The sequence below is a fragment of the Athene cunicularia genome (genome assembly GCF_003259725.1).
Source record: "Athene cunicularia isolate RWA chromosome 20 unlocalized genomic scaffold, athCun1 chr20_part1, whole genome shotgun sequence".
NCBI classification, from domain to species: domain Eukaryota; kingdom Metazoa; phylum Chordata; class Aves; order Strigiformes; family Strigidae; genus Athene; species Athene cunicularia.
Genome location: NW_020799125.1, coordinates 7,942,382 through 7,961,123, shown reverse-complemented (window position 1 = coordinate 7,961,123; position 18,742 = coordinate 7,942,382). Strand labels below are relative to the sequence as shown.

Here is an 18,742-nt window from a genome sequence, read left to right as displayed (position 1 = left end):
TATCTCAGTGCTAATTCACATCTTTTGAGTTAAAAAATTGTACAGGGTAATTCAGGTTATAAAACAGGCCTTTGATTTGCCCTAGTTTAATTAAGATAATGAGAAGTGTGGGATGATGAGCTATGGTTCCAGACAGCAAGAAAAAAGGAAAAAAAAGGATGAAGAGCAATTACATTTGGAACAGAGAAGAACCTCAGAGTTAGGGGCTGGGGAACAGGCTGTGACAAAGAGGATGTCTACAGGAGATTTATTGGTACCAAAAATAGAGCAGGGCAGGACTGGGCAACTGGAGAAGTTTGGTGAAGCAGAGCTTTCTGCATCTGGAAGGCAGGTCCCGATCCAGCCTGTCAGTGCTTTGGCCCACTACCACGGTGTCCGATGGGTGGAGGAAAAATGAGCTGGCAAATCTCGGTGCAGTTCCTAACAGACACAATCACAAGCTCAACTGACCCGGCAGCCACGTCTCTGCAGAAGGGCTGCTCCCTGGTCTGCTCGCACCACAACACTGCTGGCTGCTCGTAAACCTTTCCCAGTTTTAATGTATAGTTTCCAGCGGTGGAGTTGCCAGCTGAAGGAAAACCTGGCGCACATGCTGCATGTTGAACAGCCCCATCAGTCTCTGACAAATAGCTCAAGCATGTGTTTAAGTCTCACAGATTTCAGTGGGACTTGTGTGGACCCAAGCTGAAGCATCTGTTCAAGTGCTTTGCTGAATTGAGCTTAGCCAGTCGCAGTACCCAGACATACACGAGAACATTTATTCCTTAATGCAAAATGCTGGGAAATCCTGGGTAAAAGTCGGTCTTACTGTGAGGCACTATTAGCTCTGCTATCTCTCGATCAAACACAGAAAAGGTTCAGTACTTTCTAGTTTAAATATAGTCTGTCCTTCCCTAAGTCTAGCACTGTGTCTTCTTGCTGTCCCAGCTAGGAGCCCACCATGATATAATCTGGGTGAAAGTGTCAGAGAGAGCACTGAGTTCATTACTGATGCTTTCTTAACAGCAATAATGATAATAACAATAGTAACAATAATACCACACTGGCACCAGAACTGGTATGCTTGAATTTACCAATTTAAAGCAAATACAGTTTGCTTCTCCTGTACGGTCATTTCAACACATTGCCTTGGAGGAAGAGACTGCTAAATCACAGACCTGCTCTGTCCTGCAGCATCATTTTGACAACAGTTGAAAATTGTATTCTAGGAAATCCAGATCACATGCTGCAGTGGGACAGGGGGGAAACTACAAATGGGTCTTTATGTGTATGCTACATAATTCACCAGCACCATAACTAATCCAGATCACTTAGATATACAAGAAGTCCTTCAGCAGTGTAATTAAGCTTATCAGTGATCAAACTGGGTCCAACTTCAGCATTAGAAATTCAGCCAGAGAGAGAATCCATAACAACAGGAGTGAAGAGTTTAGGCTAGAGACAATTGGTCAATATTTGGGTGACATGAGACTCATTATGTACCTCCTTAATAAATATTCATTTTATTTCTGTTCCACTGTGTCTAACCCACTTGTCTGATGTATTATATTGCGTTTCTATGCAGTTTTTATAGGTTGAGTCCCAAGAGCCGTAATTTATTGACATTACTTCATAAATCTTTAAAAGGGCAAGAGAGACTGACTTAATCCGAACGAATCATTTCCCCTTTGTTTGGACTTGTTTAAAATCAGTTGCTTGCTACTTGATATAATTTAAGTGACTAATTATGAATTTATTTTCTCCCCTCCCTATCCCTTTGATTCATAATCAGTGCTTTCAGCTAACGAATTTCCCATTCTCAGAGTACCATTAAAGACTTGGTCTTCCCCATGAATAGTCTTATTTATGCAAGTACCCATTGACTTCAGGGATCATCAGAGTGACTAATTCACAAATAACTTACCTGACAAATGTTGCTTCCCCTCTCCCCCCTCCCCACCCTTGCAAACTGTCGGCAAATTAGACGTTTCTCAATTATTCATTATTCAGAATCACTTGTGAATTTTTCTCAGTAAATAATTTTTGCCCTAAACATTGCGTAGCTGCAATGTATGTGAGTACAGTCTGTGCTCTCTTGGTAAGCTTCCGCAGCCCCGTGGCCTCATTTCAGCCCACAAACAGAGTGATTTCAATACCTAAGCGGCACAGGAGCAATGGAGATTTTTACTTTCTGACATACAAAATGACAGCTAATTCTGTATTATCTTCAATTATTTATCCATGAGCCCACTTTGAAGTATTTTAGGCGAGTTACATAAGAGGAAAGTATTGTTATTCCTTCACGTGCTCTCCTTTTCCCCGGGACAGTGTTCCTCTCTCCTGCCTGCTCAGCGACTGCAGACGTGGGCAGCTATTTTAACTTCTCCTGCTCAGTGGGGCTCGGGAAGGGGATCTGCACTGTGGGAACAGCCACCGATGCTGATGGGAAGGAGGAATCACTTGATTTCAGAGTGCTTCTCTCTTCCTGCCTTTGCCCCCTCTTGTTGGGATGCCCAGGATGGGGAAATTCCCTGTGCTTCCCTGCCCCGACACCTCAACACAACAGATGCTGAGACACTCCGAGTGCTGGTTTTAAATGATGAATTGAGCTTTGGGAATTGTATTGACTCCCAAGCCCGGGCAGGGACAGGGGCTGCACAGCCCCTGGCAGCAGTGGCAGCCAAGGATTGTAGTGCTCAGCCACGTGCCAAGGCTGGTGCTATGGATGGGCTGCAAACAGCACCAAGAGCTGCAAAGGCAAAGGCACTCAGCACCCAGTAGGGTCTCAAGGATTGCCCAGAGACATACCCAGCATCAGAGCTGGGCTCAGGGAGGCTCACAGGTGGGCGATGCTGTAACTACCATCACAACTGCCCAGCATCACAGTTAGTGTTACCACATCTGGGATGCTGGAATCCCAGCAAAGCAAAGGCTTTGTGGGAGGCAGGCAGCTGCACGCATCTGTGAGGACAACTGAGGTGACGTGCAAGAGCTCTGAGGAGAAGTTTTTTATTTGTTGTGAGATTGGATCATTATCTGACAATGATATGGGCAGCCGCTTACTCTCTTCTTTCTGTAGACGTTTTTTTCACTCTGGACTCAATTATTATATGTAAATAGAATTGATTTAGGTCTTGAGAAGAAGTTCCTCAGTGAAGGAAAACAACAAAGCTCTGCAGAGGGAGGCTTGCCAGGACACACGCAATGTCTCTCCTCAAGCAAGGGGCCCTTTTCATAGAAAACCCTTCACATGTGAAGTGCTCCAGTGGCTAACAGAGCTTCATCTAATTTAAATAAAATGACTCCCTCTTTCCCTCTCTGACCTCTGGTCCTTGCTGGTTGCCATGGAAAATAGACAGATGAAACCCAGAAAGAATTTAAGGGAGAACTTAACTCAATTGAAATTGTAGCCCTAAAACCTTGTTCATCAGCCTGTTTTCTTTGGTGGCCTGGCTATTAAATAATTGAACAGTGTTATTGATAAAGCATACATTACAGATCAAGCTAAGTAAAGGGTCAGGTGAATGAAGGCAGCTTGGCAAATGGCACTTTGATTCGTGACAGTATCTGCTCTGTGTGGAGATCGCTGTGTCTCAGCCTGCACTGAAAGGGATGTTGACTTTTTCTGGTTATATCTCCACAAGCCCTTCTGCTGTCACTTGTTCTGCCAGACAAAGGGCTGGACTGAGGGCAGTTACAGGGACTTGAACCAGGTCAGCCAGGTGACAGAGGACAGTTGTCTGGAGGGCTTATTAATCTGTGTATGGGGCTGGGAGTTTCCCACTCCATTTTATGGCCCCTCTGACCCTATCTCCACTTAGCAACATTGAAAAAAAAAAGGAAAGTAGGTATCTATTATGCATAAATAACCTTGTTGCCATGACAGCAGCAGTATCTGCAAGCACTAAGAGTATCAGGAGCTTTTAGGTAAATGAGAACTGACACCCTGCTCACAAAATGAATCTCCCAGGTTAAGCAGGTGAAGAAGAGCTCAAGTCATCTGCCAAAGGGCAAAGGGTTGGATAGATGTGGTTTTGATTTTAAAGAGATTTCTGAGCACAATAGATACTTCATCACTGTGCCTTTGGAAAGAAACCAACCTCTGAGGCGTAGGCTCCGCTGTAGAGCATGCAGGATGCACACACCAGTGACAGAGCAGATGCAGCACCCTGTCATCCATCGCAGCTCTTTGCCTGCCTGCAGCTCACTGCAGTGTGTCCCCTATGGCTGTCCTGTCCCCATATCTACTGTAAAACTGGTCAGTAATCGAGGAGCTAATATTCCTAAAAGATTTGGCGCATTTCCCAAGTGCCATTTTTGACTTTCATGAATGAATAGTGAGCAGTGACTCACCCACTGCAGGGAGAGCCAAACTGTAAGCACGGATGTTGAAGGGGGCGGGTCAGGTTTGGCCCATGCCAACAGGGATGGGTTACACAATGGATCATCCCAGTGGTCTAATTCATCAACATTTCTTAGAGCAATCAAACGCAGATGTGGGCCCTAAATTTCTCCCTTTTGTTTGCAGTTAGCTGTCTCTTCTTTTCAGGGTCCCATGGAAGGAGAGAAAGGAAGTGCTGTGAGAAGACAGGGGGTCACCAACACTTTGTAGAATATGACACTGGCCTTTTGCAGAATATTCCCCTTTAAGAGACAAAGGTATTCCAAGGTGGATGCTGTGGCTAGGTACATCCATGTGTTTTATCAAACCCTAAACCTCTAAAAATTATGCCAGACTAGGAGAGCTCAAAAATACCACTCTGCCTGGTGCACAGCCTTGCTGAATCCTGGGGTCTGGATGCTTTCTTTGCCTTGGTGATCCTGTGTTTTTAAAGTCTAATGAGCAACAATTTTGTATTAGACATTTCCAGCATATGGTCCTCTGCTGGCTCAGGTGACAATTCAGCACCCAAACACCTCTGGGGTCAGGTTTCCCTTGCCTGCCTTACACAGCCCCTGTCTCCAGACACATGCCTAATAAGCTTAATGTCCCAGCTGATTACTTCAGGAGAGCTGATCCCCTATTCCATGCTGGCAGCAGTACGCTTGGTATCAACCAAAACCTGGGAGAAATCTCTCTCATACATAACATGCAAGCAAGCAAGGACAAAAGCACACCAGAGGCTTTCCCTCATCTTTTAAGCATTGTTTCAGGGACTTATTCTCCAAAGCATTTTTTGAATAGGAGCTGCAAATATTCAGTACAACTAAGATTAATGGCTTTGGTTTTATCCTCAAAATGTATTGCTCAATCTCAGGTCTTTGTTTCTGGAAAATGATTTCTGTATTAATGGGATCTCTGTGACCTGCCTTCCCCGTGCCCCTGCTCTCTGTTCCCGTGATTGTTTCCATGACCATCACATCCAGCACTGGTGAACTGGGCCAGAGCCTGCTTCCAAATTTATTTTTAAAACCTGTTTTGTACTGCATGATCATTGGTGCCAATGCAAACCTCTGCTGATGCCAGATGCAGGAGAGAGGCCAATAGGTCATTTCTGCCCCAGATCTACCCCAGCTCCTTCCTGTGCTCACTTCAGTGACTCCAAAAAGCCTTTGCTGGAGGGGAGCCTACACGTAAGCTGAGCCCTGAAAGTGACCCCTCTTATGTGAACTAATGACTCCAATTTTTCCATGCAGAGTACTGTAGGAGAAAATTTCCCTCACTGACTGCTTCTGCCCTCCAAGATAAAACTCCAAGAATGTTCCACAGACCTTCTGTAGATTCCACTTTGGGAATTACTAGTGTAACTAGGATATATTTTCCCCAGGGAAAAAACAGGCTTTTTTGCCAAAGTATTTTTTCTCCTTACAGAAAAATCCTTTGCTACTGAAGTTTCAAACACGAGGTGTAAATCTTTCATTTAAATCACTAAGTCTTCCTTGGCTCTTCTTATTTTTTCAACTATCTCTTAAAAAGCGAGACACTGAAAGAAAGTTACCCCTTGGCTAAAAAATATCTGGATTCAGAACTGCTGTCACTATGTGCCTCGAGAGCTGTGATGCGGATGTGCCTCCTTCCTTTCCCCTGCCTGGCTGGGATCCTGCCTCTAGGCTTGGTGACAGTGGAGGCTGGGACATAAGCAGGAGGGAGCCTCTGTAAGGAGCTCACAGAGGGGACAGGAGCATACTGAGGCCTCTGATGACCTTTTTGGCCACTTTTTGAAAGGAAAGGGGATCTGGATGTAATCTCAGTCAATGATTCCCAGCTTGTATCTTCACATTTAATTTTACTGAAAATCAGCACTTACTGTTCCTTCAATGATGCTGAAACGTGCTCCACGCACACCTCTTTGCCAGACAGCATGATCTTTTAATGCTTACAGTGAATGGTTAGTTCTGCAAGACTTGTTTAGAGAAGACAGAGTGAACAGTATCACCCCAGCTGTACAAGGCACTCAGACTTATACATCACATGGAGATGTCCTACTCATTCCTTTTCCTTTCTGGAGGGTGAATAGTCACTCATGAACCACCAAGGAAACCTTCTACATTCACCTATTTAAGACAGAAATAATTACACTGACTTAAACGTGAAATCTCCAGCATGCTTTTTTCAAAATTAATATCTCCTTGTATAGTAACCTTATTATAGCCAGAGATAAGTGACCCCACCACAGTACTGGCGTTGTTTAGGTTTCTCAGTAAGTATAAGAAGATTACTATATACATCTTATTTCTGTTGCAATAAGCAGCTTAGACAATATGACTAAGGGTCACTCCATACAATAGCTCTATGTAATTATATATAATTTTCTGGTGTGCAATGAAGTGAGCTGAAGGTTTCCAGTATGCAGCTTCAGGTCTTTGCCATTAACCAAGCAAATCCACGTTAAGACTAGAGCTTGTCAAGAGACATAATTTTTTGTTTCCTATAGGAAATAAGGACATTTTGACGTTTACTGCCTAACAACATTTCTGAAAATGTAATATGTTTCAGATAAATAAAAACATGTGAAAATACTGAAAAATTTTGTTCCAGTCATGACATTAAGAAATACTGTTACCTGTGTGATAGAAAATAAGATGTGTCTTAGAAAGAAAAGTAATTTCGAGACTGAATCAAAGTTGTACCGTCTCAACTCCATCAAATGCAGTATCTCCTTTACTGTTTTCTTCCACAATACACATCTCTGCTGAAATCCCCACTCCAGAACAGGCAGATAAAACATCTCACCGTCTAGGTAACTCAGTGCTTGTGCAGGGAGCAGACCCTGGTGCAGGCTGGCATCTCATGCAAGCCCCTGTTGCCCAGCAGAGCTGGCCACGCTTGATTTGGGCTAACACACAGCACACTGTGACTGCAGAGCCAAAATGCCATGGAAATCGAGAATTTTAACAAAACACATGCTCTGGAGGCAAAGTGCTTTAAGTGGAAACTACCTGAGTGACACTGAGAGTTTAGGTACCACCAGGGAGCTGCTGAGTTCCTGGCGGTGGGTCAGTATGACTAAACCCACCTTGCCCCCAGTAGTCCCACTATAGGGGATCCCACGGAGCTGGGATCAGCAGCCCCAGCACACAGAGGCAGTGGGTGCAAAGCCATGTCTCCATGGCTTCGCACTCAGTTTAGCCTCAGCAGACCTGAGACCTGTTTCTTTATCCCCAAATAGGGAAACACAAGACTTCAGGAAAACAGTGCAAACTCAGCTTTTAACATGAACTCCAGAGGGCTGGGCAGAGGCTGACATTAGCTGTTCACAGGATCAGAAGCAGGTTCAGGCAGAAAACACTCCCCTGCCTGGCTTCCAGAGCTGTGTAATTCCTTCACCCAAAACAGGTGGAGCCACTATCCACTCCTCAAGTGTGTTGTTATACTGCAGGTTTAAGAGTACTTCAGACCTATGTTTGTACCATCCAGTAATGTTTCCAGTCTGAAGTAAGATGCATTGGAAAATAGGTCAAAATGACATTTGCTGAATTTGCCAAGGGAAAAATATTACGACGTTAAGGAATTCAATATGTAATGCAGCTCAGGGTTCAAGCAAAGTTAACCGACCCATAGTCTGATTTTGTGAACACTTGCAAATGTCAAGTTATGGGTTGCAAAAGGAAAAGCTGGGGTGTTATATCTGTACCAACAATTGTCCTAACTGAGAGATTGCCTCAGGTCCCTTAACTGAGGTAGAAGAACCACTAAATTGATTTTGGTTATAATGAATGTAAGTACTAAGCTCCTCACTACACACCCATTCTGACCCCTGAATTCCACTGCTCACACACATCCAACCAAGTGCAGGTGTAAAAAGCAATACAGGTACTCTGTGAACAGCCTGATTTACAAGCCAGGTTATACCCATTTAATACATAACCAGATAAAGATGCACTGTAGATCATGTATAAACAGTTACCTATGAACAGTGCTACTTCTCCAGAATCAGAGAAGAATTTTTGTCTCCACTTCTCTCTTGCTAGATGCATGAAGGCTGCACCAGCAACACTGAGCACTTGAGACCCAGCAAGCTTTGGTTATGAAGAAAGCAGCTTATGGGGCATCTGGTAAGAGCCCCATAGAGATGCCTCCAGAAGATCCCTTCCCTGTGCTGTCTTAGGCTGAACTGGTGAGTCCAGAGCCATGCCCTGGCAACACATGTCATTTCTACTGTTCAGGAACCCAGAATCTCTCATGCCTGGAGATCTCTTCTGTACAGAGTGGAGCACGATGGAGCATTTCAGGGCCCTGTGTTTGTGCTTCTCACTTGCTGTGCTCTGAGCAGACAGTGAATGAGCTACCAAGACATGCAGGGCTACGTCCAAAGGAGGAAATGAAAATCCAAGAAAGAAATGAAGAAACGTTAAGAGACAAAGTGTTGTCAGAGGTGGCCACTTCAGCACTATTACTGTAAGGAACTTCACCTCCTGCCATGCTAACCTGTTGTCTTTGCCAATGGTGCTGACCTGCCCCTGGGAAGCACTCATGCAATCCTGTGGAGCCGTTGGCTCTGGAAATCCCTCTGTCCCCCGTGCTAACCGAGCTTGCAAGGTAGAGAACGTGCCAAGCAGGGAAATGCTTTTGGGCAATCTGGTGGGATATTGAGATCTGTTCTGCTAGTTATTAGGGGAGGGACACCTCTCCCTCAACTCGCAGAAGCACAGCCTGATACAGTGCTGCCTTTCCAAAGATGCTTCATTTTCCCAACAAGCAGGAGACAAAACACCTCATGAGACATGAGCTGCAGGTGACCAAAGTTTTACTATTGTCCTGAGAGAGAACTGCAGGTCAAGTCCAGGTGTTATTTGTCCATTAAGAGATTGATTTCCTATTGACTTTGTCTGCTGAGATTCCTATGGAGAAAAGCCCTCCTGAGCTGTGTCCTCCAGCAGATTCTGCCTCTGGCATATGGATTAGGTGATCCTCCAAAGTGGTCATGGCCTACAGGATTTTTTTGTCTCCCAGAAATTGGCATAGGGGTTTTCTGCAAGATGAAGGGAAAGTCTGCATCTGATTTCTGTGCAACCCATTTCACACAAACCCTTACTACACTACCATTTGTTCTAATCGTTTCCCACTAGCCTGCAGTTTTTGCAGGGAGTAGATGCTGCCAGAGAACAAGGACTAAGGGGATCAGACAGTCTGAACTTCCTGCTCACCCCTGTTGGCTCCTGCCAGCAGGATATGGAAGTGCTGCTGGAGAAGGGGTGAGGGAAGGTGCCCTGGACCCTGCCATGCAGAGCTGAGTGCGTGCTACAGACACGGCCTTTGCAAAGCACATCACACCTTCAGTGTTTTTCCTGATGGATAGCTCTGCAGCCCAGTCAATCCCTGGTATAATTACACACATCATGTATCATTCCAAGCAGATTCCTTTTGAAACCAAGAGCTTAATTGTGACCTACTTTTTTCTTACTGTCTTATGGAAGTTTCTAAAAGGCCTTTGAAATCCAGGATGCTAAGTGGCTCCATAAAAGAGAAGGAAACCTTTTTTTTTTTTCCTTCTTCCACTCTGCCCCTGCCCCAAGGACAACTTTTATTCTAAGCACTGTGTATGTCAACATCTCCTTCCATAAATCAATTATTAATACACAGCTGATTAGGCCTAACACACCCTGGCTCTTTGCAACTTCATTAAGTTGAGATGGGAATTAGAGAGAAGTGGGACCATTAATAATATGGATATATGTCAAGTGGAGATCCACCCAAAATCACATGGTTTTGTTTTTTAATGAGAAGAGATCAAGGGAGGTGAAGGGGCTGCAGCTCCCCCTCCCTGCATGTCTCCCTTCTGCACATCTGCCTCTTAAAATACCATCATTGGCCTCAAACTCTTCTGACCTGTTTCTATTGGTCATTGGACATCCATGGGCTGAGAAACAGGGGCCAATTTGACCTCTGCAGCGAGCAGCTCTGACAGGACCCACGGTTCTGAAAGCCTTCACCCTGCAGCAGTGGGCAAGCACTGCCAGCTCCCCAGCTCTCCTCTCCCTGGGCTGGCTCCTGGGGTGCTTGCTCAGTCTCCAGGCCTACATAAAATCAGGGATACTTGGCTTCATCTGGCCTGGAAGAAACTCATGTATTTATGGAGCAGCTCCCCTTTCCCCCTCCACATCATCCCATTGAAAGCCCTTCTATGTCTGGCTCCATGAGTTGCTCCCCAGGCCTTGCTGCATCCCAGGATGCTGCAGGTGCTGGGGGTGCTGGAGGTCTGGAGGGGAGATGAGCAGTCTGTGCCATAGCTGGAGGGCAGAGAGGATTAGACAGGGAGGAAGGAAAGGTAGCGTGGGGTCAGCACCTGGGTTTGGTGCAGGAGAGCCCAGTGAAGGCAGTGGATTTGGATTTACAGGCAGCCCATTCTCGCCAGGAAGGGGACGGTGTCATTGAGAGGGAGCAAGAAAGGGGAAAGAAGATCTTGTGTTCTCAATGCTCTTATCTGAAGCAAACCCTTAATAAGGATTGGGATGAGCCTGGATAGAAGGGAGGGTTACCTGTGATACGGTGAAAAGCTGGTGGCAAGCGGTGGGCTGCTGGGGAAGGGGGTGAGCTGTGTGGAGCAGGGGGCTCGGCTGGCTCCAGGCAGTGGTGACACAGGCCATCGCCCTCCGGTCCAGAGGAACACACAACATGCACACTGTCATGCCAGGCTGCCGCTGCCAGACAGCATCTGCCTGGACAGACAGCACTAATTGCTGTCTCTTAACCTTGTAGAAAAAGTTCAAATGAACCTGAACCCCAAAGACATGATGTAGTAGCACTCTTCTGACACCTTCCTCCTCATTAGAACACTCAGTTCTCACCACTGCTGGTCCTCTTTTTCTTTTGAGGTCTTGTGGCTCTTAAGATTTTTGGGAAAAAGGTGAAAATTTAGTATTTTTTTGATGAAGGCCTCCCTCCACTCTCTAAAGAAAGCAAAGTCAGAGGACACTATGGTGTACTCTACTCTCTGCTCTGCAGGAGAACCCGTGATATACAGGAGACCTAGAAGACACCTCCATTGGCACATCCCACTCAAACTCAGCACGGATGGGAGCGGGGATATGTCCAGCCACACTGGACCAAACACATCCCTGAGCCCTGGATGCATTGTACCAGGGGTGTCAGGAGAAGACATTGTGATGAGGTTTGTGCCCAGCACAATCAAGTCAGATTTTTGTCTACCACCTGCAATAATGATAGTTATTACTGACCTCAGCAAAAGCAGAGCTCTTTCAAAGTCTCCCAGGAAAAGCCATGTTGTGTCTGACCCAAAGAATAGAGGTTTAGCAGCAGTGTTAGTGGGGCACAAATGGGCACTGTTATTCTTGTTACTCGCCCATTAGTTACTGCTCTCAAAGAAATATAAAAATGGGGATAAAAGGATTGAAAACTCCCTCAGATTAGAGCTACAAAAATACTCATGGTGTGTGTTGGTTTGCCATGGGCTAGGTGAGAGCGGTTGGCTTAGGGCAATGGCAGAGCATAGTGTGAGTCTCCATCCCCTGGGCTCAGGGTCTAACGGTGATTCCAGTCTTCCCCGGTGTTTCCATCCATGCGGGGGAAGCTACTGTACTGACTGGAGCCCTACTATACCGTGAACTGTCAGTCATGGGAGAAATTCCTCTCTGAGGGCTTGAAGAACTCAGAATTGCCATTATTTCCTGCACTTAAAATGACTGGTAATCAAAAGCCTTGTTTGGAAAGCCCCATTTGTGCCTCACACAAATCTATGCTCTGATGTATACTAAAATCTCACTTTAATTATGCATGAAATGTACGTCTATGGCTTTTAGGGACAGGAAACAGTTTTGTCTTGGGAATAACTGAGAATTATTTTGGCCTGGAGTCAAGAACATACAGCCCAGTTTTTGTTCATTTCAGTTGGTTTTGGGTTACTTTCTAAGTGCAGGCAGCTGCTTGACGAGGGCCCATTTCCTACAGAAAAGAAAGTTATTGTGTTCTTGGCAAATTCTCCCAATGCACCATTTCAAAACCAGAGCAGGCAGTGTAATGCCCTTTACCCCAGCTCCAGGGCTGCCATCTTGCAGATCTCAGGTGATCCTAGAGGACATGTAACCCCATTCTGAGTTGTGTTCCACCCCTCTACACGTAAAAATCCAACTATGAATCCTCCAACACTCCTACGCACCTAAGTAGTTTTTAAACAATGGGCTAAGGAGCCTGAAAAAGGGCTGCAAACCACATAAGTATCTTAGAAGAATGTTGCTTTTCATTTCCTGCTCATGTGCATGTCCCCTGCACTGGCCTGCAAGCCCTGACTGCCAGTCTGCCATATCATTTGCATATATTTGCAGATCTGTTTGGTCTCAGATGAGCAGGGTGTCTGGGGAGCTGGCAGTTTCCTGTGATCACAGCTAAAATTCAGATGATGCTGGCTTCCCTCCTTGCCCTCTGCACAGATCCAGCCAGTGGACATCAGATGTGCCTCTGAGATGCTGCCTCAAAGATACCCACCACCCAGCAAGCAGACACTGGAGCTCTTCCTCTGCTCTCAGATATTCAGAAGTTACCAGGAAAAATGCTAAATACATGGCTGCAGATCCCACCTTCACCCAGGCAATGCCTCGGCCTCCCGTCCCATTCCTGCTCTCCCAGGCCCATGCTGGATGCTCCAGCTCTCCCCTTGGCCACCTGCACAATGCCCAGCTCAGATGGATATGTCCATGCTCCCCTCATCCTCCCTCTTCTCTTTCTTTTCCCCTGTGGCACTCACCTCTTCCATCCATTGCTCACTAATTCCACTCTGTGCTCACCCCTGTGCCCGTCCCAGCCAGCATAGAAAGCAGCAAGACCTCGACCAGGCCAGTGCCTGCCCTGCCACAGCAGCTCCTGGGGGGACCAAGGAGATGTGTCTCTCCCTCAGAGAGGGCTGGCTTTATCCATTCTTGAAGGGCTAATACACTGCCAGGGGCTCAGCACTTCATTCTCTATCCCAGATCACTCATGTCAGGTCCGTCCATGTGTCCCAGGTCTGGGCATCCCTCCTCGTTGCTCACAGTGATAAAAAGGGGCTTTTGGTAACCTCTAGGTTCATGTTAGCTTTTCCTGGAGGTAAAAGTTTGCCTATTCTAAATGTCCCTCCCCTGGCAGCCATGACCAGGGAACCACTTGGAACCCAAAGCATAGCTGGTGCCTCAAAACCGTGTCTGGCTGGTTGTGTTCATTGATAATTTGGGCAATGTGGCAGGAGATGAGGTCCTGTTTGCTCCCTGCAGCTGCCTGGCAGGGCAGGCTCTGGGAGGGCCAAGCACGGCAGTGGTGCTGGGGGGCTGTGGAGCAACACAGTGTGATGAGGATGGGGGATATAGAGCTGGGAGGGGTGGTGGAGAATAGGAGAAGCTCCCCATGGTATGCACAGCCAGACTCATCTTGGCCCTGTTTCTGACGGACAGGTCTCTGGTTTCCTAGCCAGAGCCAAGTGGTAAGGGGGACTGAATGCAGCCTAGCACGCAGGGGAGAGAGGTGACCCCCTCTCAGGCACCTGGCTCCAATGCAGACATTGCTTTTCCCCTAACTGGGCAGAATAGTCTCTCAAGAGGTGAATGTGAAAAATCTTAACAGTTGCTATAGCCCAGGGCCCTTGCAGCCACATGGCTGGACTGTGATGTCCCCATCCATCCCAGCCAGCACCTAGGCAATTCCTGTGGGTTTTGGTGGGACGTGATGCAGAGTGGGGTGTTTCTTCCTCAAAACTTGGCCCTAAGCGAGCAGGCAGCCGTGCCACGCAGGACCCTCTCCTACTCTCAGCACAGACTGAACAAAATCCAAGTGCCACTGTGCTCTGCGGCAAGAATCTTGCTCACAATCTTGCTCTTGACTTCAGGAGCATCCCAAGAGCTGCCTATTTCCAGATTATGCTTCCAAGGAAGAGCAAACAATGCAGAGCTGCCATGATATATTTAACGATGAATCATTCTCTTAAAAATTATCAGCTGTGAAAGGCTTTCACCACACTGGGGATAATGCAATGATGTATTTCATGTGAATCAGTGCGAAGCGTATCCATGGTAACCCCATCCTCACAGTTTGCCAACAGTTGGGGTAACCGGCCTGGAAGAGTTGCAGAAAATAAACCCGCATATTATGGGTTTTTAAAGGAAAAATCAGGCCTGTTTTGAATTACAAGTGGCTTGTCTGCATGCTAAGCTTAGGCTTGTTTGGTTGGCATATTGCGAGACCTTCAGCAGGTGTCACTACCCAGGGAGGTAATTCATCATCTCCATGCAGCATCCGTCACCGCCGGGCGGGCGCAGACACCCGAGGGCTCCTTCCTCCGCAGTGCCCCGCTCATCACGCACACGGCCGAGTGGCCACAGGCTGGACCCAGGGGCCTGCAGCAGCCACCAGCCATGGAGGCACACGGGTACAGGCACAGGCGCGTAACCGGGTGTGATGCTCAGCAGTGAGTGCTTGATTTAGCAGTCTGCCTCCTACTCTCAAAAGAGGCGTAGGCACTGCAGGCACGTCGTCATAAGGCTACAGGCAGCCAAGCAGGCAAACAGATCCTAAGCCCACCCCGAGGGCACTGATGAAGGCAATGCAGATCCCATTATAAGTGCAACATATCTGCTTGTCAGTAATTTTAAAGCAGCTGAAATGCTTGTGATGTGCTCAGAGCCCTGTTTCCAGCAGGTGCTCCAGAGTCTGTGGTATTTGGGAAGAGAACAGGAAGGACTTGCATCACCATGGGGGCTTGGTCCTCAGGATGCATTTTTTGGCAGTTTTGGAGAATGCCTTGTCATGTTCCCCAGGATGGTGTGAGCTCTGGGAGGGTGGTTCATGGTAAACTGCTGCCCCTGCCTCCCAGAAACCTCAGGGCAAGACACAGAAGTTCCCAGTACAAATGTGAAATTGTACAGAGCATTCTCTTGGATTACTCAGGACTTGAACTTTGAAGACCATAAAGCGTGGGGTAAAATTCGAAAAGAAAAAGTAGTCCAGTTTGCTCTTTGGCTCTAGCACAGGTGTTAGACTCTCCTTGGTTCAGTAATATGAATTTTATAGAAAGGGAAAAAGTGTAATTTTTCTGTATGATAGCAGGATTTTCATGAAGTTGCCTAAAAATAGCATCCTGCAAAAGAGTGTCATGGCTTGTTTAACACTCATCAGGTCAGTCTGGGGTCTGTGTCTGCCTCAAGGAAAGAAAAAGTAAAGAAGGGCAAGTTCCTTTAGGGAATTAAATGGTGTTTTGATGCAGATCACTGGGCACTAGCAGGCTGCTTTGGAGATGCCCCTCTGTGAATTCAGGTCAGGAATGCTCAGGAATGGGGAAAGCAGCAGAGCCAGACTGTCCGTCCAGAGTGCTCAGCCCAGCTTCCGAGCCTCAGCTCATTCCTGTGAGCTCTGCTGAGCTTTGTTTTGCGTGGATACTTAACCAGTTTTATGCCTGGTGTTTGGAGTTTGAAAACCCAGCCTGAGGCAGCATAAAACATGATTTTCCCTTCAGTATTATGCGGTGACTGATTCCAGCCCATCTTTATTTTCTCTAAAGCATTATGAAAGACTAAACACTCCAAGAAAATGGCATCCATTCACAGCACGCCAAGGGCTATCGGCAGTGCTAATAAAAATTCTGATTGCAAGAGTATAACTATCAATCTCTATGACTCATGCTATGGAAGATGCTGAAATGGCACTCTTGTTTTCATCTCTCCAGCACTCTGTCGCAACGATAGTGTCTTTATGATAACAACTATAAAGCACATGCAGTTCTTGATATGTTTTCTAATTTCACTGAACATATCCCTTATATTTCCCCATAAAAAATAAGATTAAAAAAAAGGGGGGAAAGATGAAAGGATGAAAAATGGCAGAGAGAAGAAAAGAGGGAGAAAATTGGGTAAGGAAGGGGTAGGAAGATAAAAAGCTTGGCTTCTGCTGATTTTTCAGTCTTCTAAAAAATTAGAACCAAATATTTATTAATTTCTCCATGTTTCACCTCTCCAAAACGTCACCATCCTACATACCTCTAGGTCAGCCTGGCTGCCATGCCCAGCCCCTGTCCTGAAGGCCGCTTCCTCTTCCACCCAGTGGACACGGGCCAGTTGGCTACAAGCATTGCTGAGGAGAACCAGTCCTTTTGCCATGTGGAGAACTTCCAGGATTCTGGGATATAGCCCGAAAAAACACCAAACCCAGCTCAGGAAAGTAAATTTAAGGATGTATCCATTATCATATTAAACTTCCTACTAACTTCCAGCCAAAAGAATTGTGTCTTGGCACAGCCCCAGAGCTCCTGAACCCATCCACATAGTCAGCAGTGCTACCTCGGGCTCAGCCAGGACCAGACAGTGCAGCCTCAGGGAACAAATGTGAGCAAAATCTAATTTTCTGCTGGATCAACCTTAATTGTAAATCAATAGTTGAGCTTTTTATTTTTTTGCAAGGTGCTTCAGCACTGACTAGGATGCAAGTTATGTACAAGTCCTAGTGCTGAGCCTGGCACAGGTGATAGAGCCTGCTGGGTCGGGAAGGCTGAATGGGTACAGGTACTCAAAGTCATGAAACTCTTTCTGTGGACAGTCACTAACACTCCTGCTTCATCACGAGTATAGAGAAGATAAATTATCCCACAGTACCACAGAGAGGCTGGTTGTAACTGAAGTAAATGAAATGACAGAAACAGGTATTCTGAGATTTACTGGCGGTGCAGATCCATCTATCCCCACAACCACCTGCCTCACCCACTGGATGACTCCTGGTTAGATTTCAGCAGTGCCTGGACTAGCAGCATCTGTCTAGAGAAGGGAGAGAATATAAATATTCAGGCTAACCTGGGTGATACTTATTTGGTTGTTAATATGTAAAACCCTGGGCTGGACTCTGCCAAGTGACTGCAATATTTAATATTACTGCATTATATGAGTAGTTGCAAAAGCTCACGTTTGAGGAAGGCTGAAAGCCATATATATACACATATGCAGGTATATTCTGGTTTCAGAAGAATGAAAGTTCAACCACCGAGGTCATAAGGGACCTACGGGCTGCTCTATCCATGCTCTCAGCTTGGACAATGGCAGAACCAGGATTTCTGGTTTCTATGTATGACATAGTCTAGATGTAGTAAAACTGATGTGGCAGTGCTAGGGCCAGAGCCCAGATATGCTGGCTCTCAACATCCTGCCTTCACACAAGACCATTCTGGTCCAAATTGTCCATCCAAGAGTTTCCTCTACCAAAGACAAGTGGTGATAGAGCAGAGTGTCCAAGACCCACAGTCCATGCATGTGTCCAGGTAAGAGATTTGTGCTTTCATACTGAATGAAGAGGACACATCCTAGAAAACCATGCTGTGACTGCCTGTCCATCTTAGCCTCTACCTTAATACAGAGCTCACGTTGGACCCATCGATACCTTGCTGTCCAGGGACAGCAATATGGGACCAAGCTGACATGTCTGGACCCTCCTGTACCAAGTGTCAGCCAAGGAACCTGCAGCCTCTAGACAGGCTGCAGAGAGGCTCCCTCCACATGCTGCGAGCCTCGCGCTGGGCAGGGCTGTGTGCTCCTCTTCCTCCCAGATGCTGCAGCTTGCCAGTTCCCATCCGTTGCCCCTCCCAGCAACACGAGTACCAGCATCTCTCTGCTGTTGCCCATGTTTTATGGATAAAAACTTGATCACTCCCTTTGCCTTAATTCAAGAAGATTTGCTTACAAAGTATTGTCCCACCTTTCTCTATTTCATTTCTACCTGTTTTTTGTCCATGTTCTCTCTATGCAAGCCCATTGCATCCTGAGCTGGACTATGCCTATGGTTATGCTAATGACCACCAGATACACTGAAACTGCTCTAGTTAACAGGCTCTGCAAAGCACTGCCTCTAGTCAGCACCCTGCAAACATGCAATGCCAGTCATCTCCAAAAGGACGTTTTCCTTACCTATATCTGACAAGAACTATTTTACAGACTTCTTTGAAGCAAAAATAAATCTTGGTGGATAAAGCAAGTCTGGACACATAAACTCATATGGAGCAATAAAACTTCACTGTCCTCCCCACAAAGTGGCACTCGTTTTCTGCAGAGGTAGTGTCCCACTGTTGGCAATATACATGTGCATAACAGGAATAAGATCAGTCAATCTCTACCACGTATGGTAGAATGATCAGAGACTTCTTTTCAAGGGAAAGACAAATGTATATTTTCTGAGGCCTCAGTCTGCCACAAGTTTGGCTAGTACAGTTGATACCAGCAATAAAGTAAGATCTGATTGACTCTAAGGAGACTCAGCAAAGCACATTGCGGTGCAGGATTGGGACCTGCGATGCTATTTTCAGTGCTGTGTTCTTTTCATATTCATGCCATTGGTGAATCTGCAGCATGCAAGCAGGCAAGCCAC

At 46.3% G+C, this 18,742-nt stretch overlaps 1 protein-coding gene across 1 annotated transcript in view; it reads right to left on the bottom strand.

Annotated features, from left to right (window-relative positions):
- KCNB1 (potassium voltage-gated channel subfamily B member 1) overlaps positions 1-13,145 on the bottom strand; it is a 52,573-nt gene extending 39,428 nt beyond the window's left edge. The window contains exon 1 of the mRNA XM_026861963.1: positions 13,122-13,145. Coding sequence (XP_026717764.1) covers positions 13,122-13,130 — 9 coding nt within the window. The 5' untranslated portion in view covers positions 13,131-13,145. The remainder of the gene's footprint in view (positions 1-13,121) is intronic.
- Between the last annotated feature and the right edge of the window lie 5,597 nt (positions 13,146-18,742).